The 11,233-nt window shown below is 42.7% G+C and overlaps 3 protein-coding genes across 5 annotated transcripts in view; 1 reads left to right on the forward strand and 2 right to left on the reverse strand.

Moving 5' to 3' along the window:
- The window catches only part of LOC117735839 (rho guanine nucleotide exchange factor 28-like), a 33,099-nt gene extending 30,902 nt beyond the window's left edge, over positions 1-2,197 (reverse strand). Inside the window, 2 exon segments of the mRNA XM_034540727.1 lie at positions 1,215-1,257; positions 1,894-2,197. Coding sequence (XP_034396618.1) covers positions 1,215-1,247 — 33 coding nt within the window. The 5' untranslated portion in view covers positions 1,248-1,257; positions 1,894-2,197.
- Positions 2,198-2,304: 107 nt separating this feature from the next.
- Positions 2,305-7,876, reverse strand: utp15 (UTP15 small subunit processome component). Of its 3 annotated transcripts, none has more exons than XM_034540730.1 (12): positions 7,697-7,876; positions 6,884-7,001; positions 6,671-6,763; positions 6,403-6,587; positions 5,610-5,788; positions 4,959-5,084; positions 4,622-4,757; positions 4,434-4,518; positions 3,619-3,774; positions 3,392-3,493; positions 3,137-3,270; positions 2,305-3,025 (listed from the first exon to the last, which is right to left on the reverse strand). In XM_034540730.1, the coding sequence occupies exons 2-12, from the start codon at positions 6,971-6,973 to the stop codon at positions 2,725-2,727; spliced, it is 1,587 nt and encodes a 528-aa protein (XP_034396621.1). In that variant the 5' UTR covers positions 6,974-7,001; positions 7,697-7,876; the 3' UTR covers positions 2,305-2,724. The 3 variants fall into 3 exon arrangements, with proteins under 3 accessions (XP_034396621.1, XP_034396620.1, XP_034396619.1); XM_034540729.1 differs by having other exon boundaries at positions 6,884-7,004; positions 7,693-7,875; XM_034540728.1 differs by having other exon boundaries at positions 2,524-3,025; positions 6,884-7,004; positions 7,697-7,869.
- A 301-nt stretch (positions 7,877-8,177) lies between these two features.
- Positions 8,178-11,233, forward strand: LOC117735842 (transcription factor BTF3-like). Its single transcript, XM_034540731.1, has 6 exons — positions 8,178-8,289; positions 9,090-9,158; positions 9,268-9,381; positions 9,529-9,730; positions 10,597-10,662; positions 10,897-11,233. Exons 2-6 carry the CDS (start codon positions 9,090-9,092, stop codon positions 10,941-10,943), a joined length of 498 nt encoding a protein of 165 aa, XP_034396622.1. The 5' UTR covers positions 8,178-8,289; the 3' UTR covers positions 10,944-11,233.

Here is an 11,233-nt window from a genome sequence, read left to right on the forward strand (position 1 = left end):
GTTTCATCCGTGTCATTACATGGGCGTTCACAATAAACGTTGGGTGACCTTCACCAAAGAAAAAGGGAAATGGCATTGAATACATGTAAAATGAGTGTGGCGCCCCTTTTGATCTACAGAGAAGCATTTGCTCTCATTAAAGTTTGCCCACGTCGATAAAACCGCTAAAAGTGGAACCAGTGAAGCAATAGTTTGATCGAACACTGATCAAGTAAAATACAAAAACAACATCACTATGAATAAATCACAGAGTTACTGATTAATACGTGTGTGTGTATATATATACATACATACACATATACAAATATATATACATATGTATATATATATAAGTATGTATGTATATCTGTATATATATATATATATATATATATATATATATATATATATATATATATATATATATATATATGCACACGTATTAACCAGCTATATATATATATACGTATATATATATATATATACGTATGTATATATATACACACATATATATATATACACACATATATATATATATATACATACGTATATATATATATATATACATACGTATATATATATATATACATACGTATATATATATATATATATACATACGTATATACATACGTATATATATATATATATATATATATATATACATACGTATGTATATATATACACACATATATATATACATGTGTATATATATATATACACGTATATACACACATGTATATATATATATATACACGTATATACACACATGTATATATACACATATATACACACATGTATATATACACATATATACACACATGTATATATACACACATGTATATACATGTATATATATACACATGTATATACATGTATATATATATATATACACACATATATACACACACATGTATATATACACACATGTATATACATGTATATATATGTATATATATACACGTATATATATACACATGTATATACATGTATATATATATACACATGTATATACATGTATATATATATATATATACACGTGTATATATATATATATACACACACAAATATTATATATATACACACACACACACACACAAATGTATATATAAATAAATATACAAATAAATTAGGGTGATAATCTCTCATTTCAAACTCGATTAGCAGAGATTTTTCACAAAAGGGATAACCAACTCGTGAGATTGATCGGAGAAGCTGGTCCCAAACCACATACTCACATACAGAGGCACTCTCCTCCTGCTCAGCTCCATCTCCCGGCAGCTGCAGGCACATGGACATTAAGAGACATTTGAGAAAGAGCAAAAACAAGGAAAAGTCACATCAGTGTAGCCCCACGTGACTCCTCTGATCCTGAAGAGATTAGGATTCTTTTTTTCTTTTTTTAAACCCCCAACAAATATCTGTGCCAAGCGGAGTCAGAGGTCCACCGATGGAGACAGGATCATCTTTTGATCTCAAGTTAGTGAATAATGATTTTAATGATGTGTGTTTTGCGGTAAAGTAGGAAATCGATTGAGCCTCAGGTCTTCAGCCGTGGCCACTTCATAAAATGGACACAACAGCGAGGGGTCATTATCACATTTATAACAGACAGTTTGAGGATAAGTGCGCGAGCTTTATGGTCACAGAGCGGCTGCGGGCGCAATGTCGGACATTTAGCACTAAAACACGACGGTTCAGAGACATTTGTGCTTTATGCGTAAATTAATTTGAATTGTTGTTAAACGATGACCTATTTAGCCGCAGTGAGGCTCCCTCTCACCGTCCCAACATGTTAGCAAACTGTCAACAATGTCGGAAGAGACACGATATTTTTTTATTTTTTTTTTAAAGGAAATACATACAATTAAAGTCGCGCTAGTTAGAAACGGGTTCAAATTATTGACGTAAAGTTACCTCCGTTCACAGCAGCGCAAACTCCGGCAGAAGAAAACACCGCCCGCCTGTTACATTGGGCAGGAAACGGAGCGACACACTGCGACACTCCGCTTTTCTTTGCTAGCTGCTAATTCAGTTGTTACGAGCTACGAGTGGAGTAATGGCGTTCGGCCGGTGCCGCCGCGGTCCATCGCCCGTGTGAGCGGCATCCTCCACCTCGGTCACCGTCGATGCTCTCCGTCTTCCGTCTGCTCCAATGCAAATTCCACCATCTACATCAAAGTTCACCGTTTCTTTGACGTTACAGCGCCCTCTGGCGGAAGGAGATCAGACGGACGCCGGAAACAGAGGGACGACACCCACTTGTTGAAATAAGTATCGTCCACAGAGACTTCTTCAACCCATTTGAACACAATCATGATAGGTCGCTTTCAATATTACAAAGATTTATTTACATCTGCTTATGAAACATTTGCCAATGCCAAAATATTATGAAAACACAGAAGCAGACGTCAACAGTTCATCATTCGAAACAAACGCGCCCACAAACATTTACATTTAGAAAGTGTAATTACAAGACGCCCAATAAAAACACTTCCCATTCACACAGTCTTCACACGGTAAATGCATGTCCTCTTTTTGTTGCCCGTTGTGCCGGCGTTAAACCACCCAGAGTGATGCGACCATGGGTTTGTCTGTCTCTTAAAAACCTGTCCCAAATGTTTCACTGTTTGGTTGACCCCGTCATGACAGGTGTGTGTCCGATTGTTTCGAAAAAAGAGGTTTTAGAGTTGTGCAAGGCACTCCAACTCAAGTCTGAAGCTGCCCCCCCCCCCCCCACCACAGGCCTCAGGTGGCCTGAAGCTGTGGTCTCGAGGTACCCGCTTCTCCCTGGGCAAGGCCGTTAGCCCTGCTGGTGCCGGGGTGCGGCACCTCCAACCTGGGGAGGGAAGAGGCAAACAGGGTGTCCAACATGCCCAGCACCTCCAGGAGGTCCTGCTGGTAGTCGATCTCCCGCTCCAGAAGCTCCTGCAGGCGCAGCAGCTGCCGGTCCACGAGCGGCGACTGGCCGACAACCCGCCGGTAGACGTCCAGGATCATCTCAGCTGCCGGCGCGAGTACGGCGGCGAACCGGGGGTCGACCAAGTTCCTGGAGGAGACGCGGCGGGGAAAAGTTTATTAAAAAGAGAGTACGTGTAAAAACATTTTCATGTGCATCCTCACTTGAGCGACGGCAGGGTCTTTGTTTTTTGCTTCTTACCCTATGAGGAAGTTGAGCAAGCGAGCGAGCCACTGTTCATCCCGGCCCGCCAGAGCGTTCTTCAGCGTTCCTCTTCGATCCAGCTCTTTTATGACGGCCACCGTGATCTCGGGCTTTCTCAGTCTTGTCCACGTCTGAAAATACAATTGGATATGCTTTGTTGATATAAAAGTTTAATATCGATCAACTTTGAAACTAGAAGGAAAGACAGGGATACCAACTGATGTATTGTAATAAAATACATAAAGTGCATACCGCCAGAGCCGTATCCAAAGAATTCGAAACATTAAATGTCCTCAGCTGCTTGTCGTATTTGGCCAAATGCTGTTTCACTGGCTTGCTGACGAGATAATCATCCTGGGTGAGGAGAAACAAGGAAGTTAATAAATACTTTTTAAAAAGCCTTCTATAATAGTCACACGGCATCCCGTCTCAGGCCGCCAGCCCTTTAGCTGCTGCACGTCGACCAGGTGTGAACGCACCTGTTTGGGGGCGTAGTTCTTCCCCTTCACGAAAACGCGGTACGACGGCGTTCGCCTCTGCTGGCCGGAGACTTCCGCTGACTCTTCGGGGCTCTTCCTGTGTTTGATGCTCAGGATGCTGTTGGTCATGCCCGCAACGATGGACTCATCGTTCGGCTGAGGAGGAAAAAAAAATATTTTTAAAATAAACATGTTGGCGTTTTACTGGTCAAAAATCCCAGCAGGGAATTACATTAAGACAGAATTCCTGACCTTCCACAAAGTCTGTAATTGTTTTAAATGTTGTCAGAATACTTGAGATCATCAGGAAATTCAGTCGATGGATCACTCAAGAGATCATCATTCAACATTTCCTTTCACACACACAACAACTCCAGCAGACAGTCCCCTTTTATTGGTTTGGCATTTCCTTTGAGTGCTGGATTCGTGATTGTGGCGGTGATTGAAAGTGCAGACTGTATACGGGAAGTTGTGTCACCCATTGATTTGTGGTTTTGAAGCGTTTACTGAGGTAAATCAAGAGAAGTAAGAATAATTTTCTGGTGGCCCCTGCTGGCCAGCAGAGAGAATGCAAGTTGAAGGCACTTCTGCATTGCTTGTTGACTTTTCAGACCAGGAGGTTGGGGAAAGTCCAAAAGCATAAACAAAAACCAAGAGTAGCGGATGTACCGTTTCATCCATTGATTAAGAGCTGGCATTACAAGACATTTCTGTTGGCTGATGCACCTCCAGCACAAGAGAACAAATTAGTTAATTTGAAAGCACCTTTCTACACTTAATTTGTGACAAGAAATAACAAAAAGGGATTTTCTTACAGCCAAAGCTAAACTGAGGATGGAGGCAGCGTAGTCAAAGTTGTGGACCACTTTGTAGTTGGTGGTGTTGTACACCTTCACGTGCCTGGAAAACAAACAAAAAAGAAGCTCTCCATTAGGTTGGGTTGATTTATAAAAAAAATCATTATAGAAAAAGTAGATTTCAGACATGCATGATGTCCCCGTACCGGTCCAGAGAAGCGGACAGCAGTCTCTGTCCGTTGCTGCTGAGACACAAACAGGTGACAGTTTTGTGATGGTTCTTCATCGACACCAGGGGCTGGCCTCCTTTTAGCAGATCCCACACTTTCACGTGGCGCCCACCTAAAGAGAGTGACAAGAATAACTTAAGTGCCCTGGATAAACACATAACATAATAGTAGATAATTCCAGGTGGTCTTTTGTTTAAGTCCACCTGGAACAGCCTGAACAACGGTGGACTCCTTAAATATAAATAAAATTAGATGTGGGCACTTTTTTTTCTGGATGTAGTCTGAAAACTTGATGATTGTAACGGCCGAATACCTGCAGAGACAAGGAGCCCCTCAGAGGGATAGAGAAGCAGGCTCTCCACTGGCTGGCCGTGGTCCATGGTCATCACACTCTTATCTGCTCTGGCATCAAACAGTTTCAGTGTGTGGTCATAGGATCCTAATAAAAAAAGAAAATGTATTGTTTTGTCACACAAAAACTGACCAAAGACCATCAACCGTTAACTTTCAGTGGCAACAAATGGAAGGCAGCTCAGACCAAAGGTTTGCGACAAGGAGAGTTGAAACGTGCTTCAAGTCTGTCAGTCAGGTTAAAGGTTGTCAGATATCTTGAGAATCATCATGAAATTCAGTCGATGGATCACTCAAAAAAATCATCATATAACCAGTACAAGCCAGCACGACCAAAACACGGCATCAGACAACAACACGCGGGCGTACACCTACTTTGTGTGCCCCTTGAACATCCTTTTTTCTTTACATTGTGTATACACAATGTAAAAAATAATAATAAAAAAAGGGTCATTAAATAGAAGAGACCAGTCAAAAGCCAAATGTAGGCAGATGTGGTTATTTAAGTTGAACCCAAGGGCCACTGTGACGGATGACATTCATTAGTGGTAGACTGTGGTACCAAATGGTAAAGACCGTCCTCGCTTTAACTGTTCCTTTGCCTCGAACCCACCAGTGATGAAGAGATCTCTGTTGAGTTTGCTCGTGACACCACAGCGGACGTAGTCTGTGTGTTCTCTGTAGCTGTTGAGCTCAGTGGCATTTGGGATGTCCCAAAGTCGACAGGTGTAGTCGTCGGACCCGGTGAGGATCTGGTAGCGGTCCGAGGTGAAGTCTGTGACGTGGACAGCCCTGAGCGGAAAAGAAACAAGACAGACTTGACATCAGTTCACTTTCACAACCAAACATTTATATAAAAAAGGCCAACACAAAAGGTGTGAAGCACTTGCTTGCAAATATTCTGCATCAGAACTATTCGTACAGACAGCGACGCAAATTTGAGAAACCTTTGTAATAAAACATTGCAACAGATTTGCCAACCTGTCAGGATCCTTTTGGTCCCAGAGCAGCACCTAGCAGACTGCCTGAGCTAAATTGTTGTACAGCATGAGCTACTGTCATCTATTTTATTGAGTTTCCTTGTTATAAAATGCTCTGAAAGGAAATTGAGTTCCCTCTTGTAAACAGTGCATATGTGTAGGGCTTGTATTGTGACAGGCAACATTTTTGTAACTTTTTTTGGTATAGCCCCAGTAAGAAAAAGAAAGAAAAAAGTATATTGATACGCAAATTGCAACAAAAAAAGTGTAGAAAGGCCTCAAGTATGTCCGAGAGGTTAAAGGTTGTCAGATATCTTGAGAATCATCATGAAATTCAGTCGATGGATCACTCAAAAAATCATCATATAACCAGTACAGGCCGGGACAGCACGACCAAAACACACCAAACAGCGGGTGGACACCTACTTTGTATGCCCTCTAAACATCCTGAGCGCCGCCTTGCCGCTGACATCGAACAGCCGAACCACCGAGTCCTCACATCCCGCAACGAGCAGCTGACCGTCCGACCGGAACCTCCCACAGTACGCGGTGTCCTTAAAACGCGTTAACGTCTTCACAGGCTCCTGGGAGAAGGGCCCGTAAATGTGGATCTGTGTGTGTGTGGGGGGTAGAACAGTGTTATAGTGCATACAGACACAAAAGACTCGGATTCACACAAGAGAAGCCAACGCACTCTCGTGAATGCTGTCACGGCGAAATTGTGCGGCGCCACCGGGGAGAAGTCGATGCTCGTGATGGCTCCGAATTCTTTTATCTGGACCGGAGCCTGTGGGGGACGAGAAGAAACACCGATGTTCAATTATAAGATCAAGGAACAAGACTAAGGATGCGCTTTTTTCCCCGCTCACAGAAACATTGAGACAGCGTTTGGCGGAACAAGACTCACCTTGTAGTTTTTCCAGTACAGCGTGTCCTGTGTGACTTTCTCACCCAGTTTAGGGTAGACTTGGATTTTGGTGGGTTTAAATGAAGCCATTTCTGGAGCCGATCACAAAACACTCTCTCTGCTAGATATAGAAGAAAATAAAAACATGGCTATAAACATACAGGGAGAGACTTGACACCAGTTAACCCCTAAGTGGCCTGCCGGTCGGACATTTTCGACAAACTCAGCACGTGCAGTCCAACAATACTCAAACTCAGACAAAAGTATTTAAAATTGGTGTCGTTGATAAATAAATTAAAAAAACAACGTTGATTATAATATAGGAACGAGCATACACGTAATATGATACGCCAATTTAACCATTAGCTAACTAGTGAAAATAAACTGAATAATAATTATTGCGGAGTAAAAGTTTGATATACAAGAGAACAACCTGCAAGAATGGCACAAACAAATAAACATAAACGCGGACTGAAGAGTTGACACAAACTTTACACTCAAACAGCAACGCAACCCACTAAACGATGCTATTCGTAAGGCTAAGCTAACCGTTCCGCTGTTCCGTCATTCTCCGACTGCAGTTTATCAACGCGCATAAAAGAGCTCGGTGAAATAAGAAAGCCTACCGTTACAGTGGCCCTTTCCCAGATATGTAACGTTACACATAGTGTTACTTAAAAGAGCCGCGTGTTAGAGGAGATCCCTGCGCCAACGTGCGAGTTAGCTTAGCACGCTGCGCTTTAGCCGCCTGGCATCTTATATTAAACGGTTCCCGGTCATTCTAAAAACATCAAAAACTGCAGACGTACTTACTTTTTTTGTTTTGAATAGGATTTGTTGAAATTAGTCGATACCGATGTTGGTTGTTGGCGTAGACCAAGAGTGGCTCATTTTAAGGCGATATCACGTTGCCTCTCCGTGCACTGGAGGACGCCATGATGGCAACCGTGACGACTTCCGTTATGAATGTCGTATCTTTATTGTTCACTAAAAAGGAACACTCGTTTCTTCATTTAATATTTTTTTCATATTTCAACTGTCACTAGTATTAATATAATTAATTAATTTAATGTATTTTTGTTAGCTTAAGTGGTTAAAAATGTGGTTAAAATGTATAGGCTTTGCCGTAAAAAAATAAATAAAAAGATCTTTAGAAAAGTGTCTAGATGTCTCTACTTTTAGTCAATTGTAGAAATCCGATAATCGTTAGATTAGATTTTCTGCGACTTCGAAAACATAAAGTAGGACTTTATGACTTCTTGAAATCAAGAGACACACGTGCCTATATTTTGAAAATCGGCGTGCTCATCCGGCAAGTCGTCCATCTCGTGGCATCACTTCCTGCCCTCGCTCTTTTCCGCTGAGCTTCTATCGCCTGTGTGACCCGCGTGTTTACTCACTCCCAGGTCAGTTCACGTCTATGTGGCCTTATAAAGACAACCCAGCCTCGCGTAGTTGACTTCGTAGAGATATAACAAGTCCCCGAGACGCACCACGCGCCGTGGAAGAAACGGTCACTTATACGCGATGATAGCATCGCCTTTTGAAGGGGTGGGCGGAGCTAGCTGCCTAGCTTGGCAAGCTAACAAGTCGACAAGTTCCCGTAGCATCATTTATGAGAGCCCGGGTTAAGAATAAAAAAAAAGCCCCTCTATTCTCGGTGGCCGATAAGGTCGAGCACGAGAGCCTCCTCCGTGGGTCACGCTGCGGAAGGAGTTGCGACGTTCACTTAGCCACGAGCCGACCGCCTCTGTCTGATTCACGCGGAGCTCGAGTCGGGACTGAAAAGCGAAGCGTGGAGCTATTTTAGGGGCTTCTGGCAGCTGTGCATTATTTTTCGTTTGCAAATTGGCCTTGGGGAGAGTTTTAGGTTTGACACTTGATTGTGATTGCATAACCCCGTCTAGCTAAAGGACTGTCGAGTTCACACATTAGGTGTCTGCCGTCTCATGCACCGTTTTGCATATTTCTCTGTTATCATTTTTAAAGATCAAACCATTCGTACGCACGTAGATGAGCAAATGTGTTTAGTAGAAAGCGGAATCAGCAGTGTGACATTTCTCAAATGAATGTGGCATGAATGCGTGTGCTTTCACATGTCTCCCAGCTCTGGCTTGTGAACATTAGTTTTTTCCCCAAAATGACAACATTTGTGTGCAAATATATAACATTTCGATTTGTGTGTGTGTGATGTTATCTGTGTCAGATGAAGGAGTCGATAATGAACCAGGAGAAGCTCGCCAAACTGCAGGCGCAGGTCCGCATCGGTGGCAAGGTGAGTTGGTAGGCTCGCCGGCAAACGTCTTTTAAGAAAATGTTTGTTTTTCACCGCCCCAGATTTGTATCAACATTATTGGTTCATGCATCTTTGTTGTGCTCTGCAGGGGTCGGCCCGCAGGAAGAAGAAGGTGGTGCACAGGACGGCAACAGCGGATGACAAGAAGTTGCAGTTCTCCCTCAAGAAACTGGGAGTCAACAACATCTCTGGCATTGAGGAGGTACAGCGAGTTCTTTCCGAAATGCCCAGCAATGAGTGCGCAAAGAGGGCTTCCCTCCCCCCCGTGACATTTATGTTCTTGGAGAAGGGTTCACTGTGTCGACTGACCTCAATCGCTTCACTTTTCTTTCTCCCTGTTTCACCGTAGGTGAACATGTTCACGGACCAGGGGACGGTGATCCACTTTAACAACCCAAAGGTACAGGCGTCCTTGGCGGCCAACACCTTCACAATCACGGGGCACGCCGATAACAAGCAACTCACAGAGATGCTCCCGGGAATCCTAAACCAGCTGGGAGCCGACAGTCTCACCAGCCTTAGGAGATTAGCGGAGGCCCTGCCCAAACCAGGTACTTGTGCGTGGCCGCGCCGATTTGCCAACATCTTAGCGAACAAAACTTAGTTGGCTTGCGCTGCAAGAAGTGGCAGCGCCCGGTGAAAATGAGAGCATACCCCCAGGAGAACAAGCTGCAGCTAGAACCCCTCCTCCCCCTTGATCCTCAAAGCCTGGAAGTATTTTAGACTGAGACCCAACAATGTGGAATAACCGCAAACACTGAATGCTCATCACGTCAGTAAAACTGCTTTGCTTCCCGGAGCACTTTGTCCAGACCAAAGCACAATATATTACGATTATCAACATGCTGAACATGTCTCAGTAGTAGTCACTTAAAATTGATTTTCTAAGGGTTTCTTTATTGCCCCGTGTTAAAAGTAACTTCTGCACCGCTGCCGTCACGGTAATGTGACGGCATTCAGCCGTTACATTTTCCCCCATTTACTTGAACAGCCATACGTGAGTGGTGCAATGGCTCAATATGATGTTACAGACCGTTGTTACCCCACATCTGATTATCTGAACCACATATTACTCCAGTGATGATATCAGTTCATGTCGTAACCGTTTTTCAGTTTGAAGTTCCTGGAAAGGGTTGCTATGACAAATTGGGGATTAAATTAATCTTTTACAACAGTCCCTTTGATCTAAACCAGGCATCTGACAAATAGTGCCTGTTATCGTGTTACATCAGACAAGTTTTTATATTTATTTTGGGTAAATAAAGTGTTTTAATCGGGTAAAAAAAAATTTGATATATATTGTATAATGAGATATCAATAAAAGTAATTCATACCAAAGGACTCTTTACTGATCTGTTTTACATGTCAGTGGTTCAGTGAACTGTCTGTTAACAGTTTGTTCTTCTTCCCCTCGCAGCCGGAGAGAACAAAGCCCCCATGCTTGCTGTTGAGGAGGAGGAGGAGGAGGATGATGAGGTTCCAGGTGAGCACATTTTCACACATCCCCTTTTATGTTGAAACAAAGAGCTGCATTAAATTGTATTATTGTTGTAATGAAGCATTGGAAGAGCCACATTATCAACAGGCTGACCTCGGTGCTTCTGGCCTTTCTCGGTTATATTTCTTTGGTTCATATTAATCGTCAGTAATTAAGATTAATTTGTATGCATTAACTTGCGCTCATTGAGATGTTCTCTCACCCCTTTTCTGTTCTCAGATCTTGTTGAAAACTTTGACGAGGCCTCAAAGGACGAGGCAAACTAACAAACGGCAGCAAACACTCCGACCCCCTCTTGGCTCACCGTACCTTTTGACACAGCAAACACATTTTGTAATCGTTCATCTCTGTGAAAAAGTAGCTTCTTTTTTTTTTTTGCGTAACCTTGACAATTGGGCTATAATTTACTTTCTTTTTTTGACGCAACTGTTCACTTTGTTTGATTTGCCTCGTTCTGCAGTACAAATGAAATAATTTAATTCAGCATTGTGATGCACACGCATCCAAAATGTATCGGTGGAAGGAATCCTGTAATAAACATTACATTAAAAACAAG

Source organism: Cyclopterus lumpus, chromosome 9 (genome assembly GCF_009769545.1).
Source record: "Cyclopterus lumpus isolate fCycLum1 chromosome 9, fCycLum1.pri, whole genome shotgun sequence".
In the NCBI taxonomy this organism is placed as follows: domain Eukaryota; kingdom Metazoa; phylum Chordata; class Actinopteri; order Perciformes; family Cyclopteridae; genus Cyclopterus; species Cyclopterus lumpus.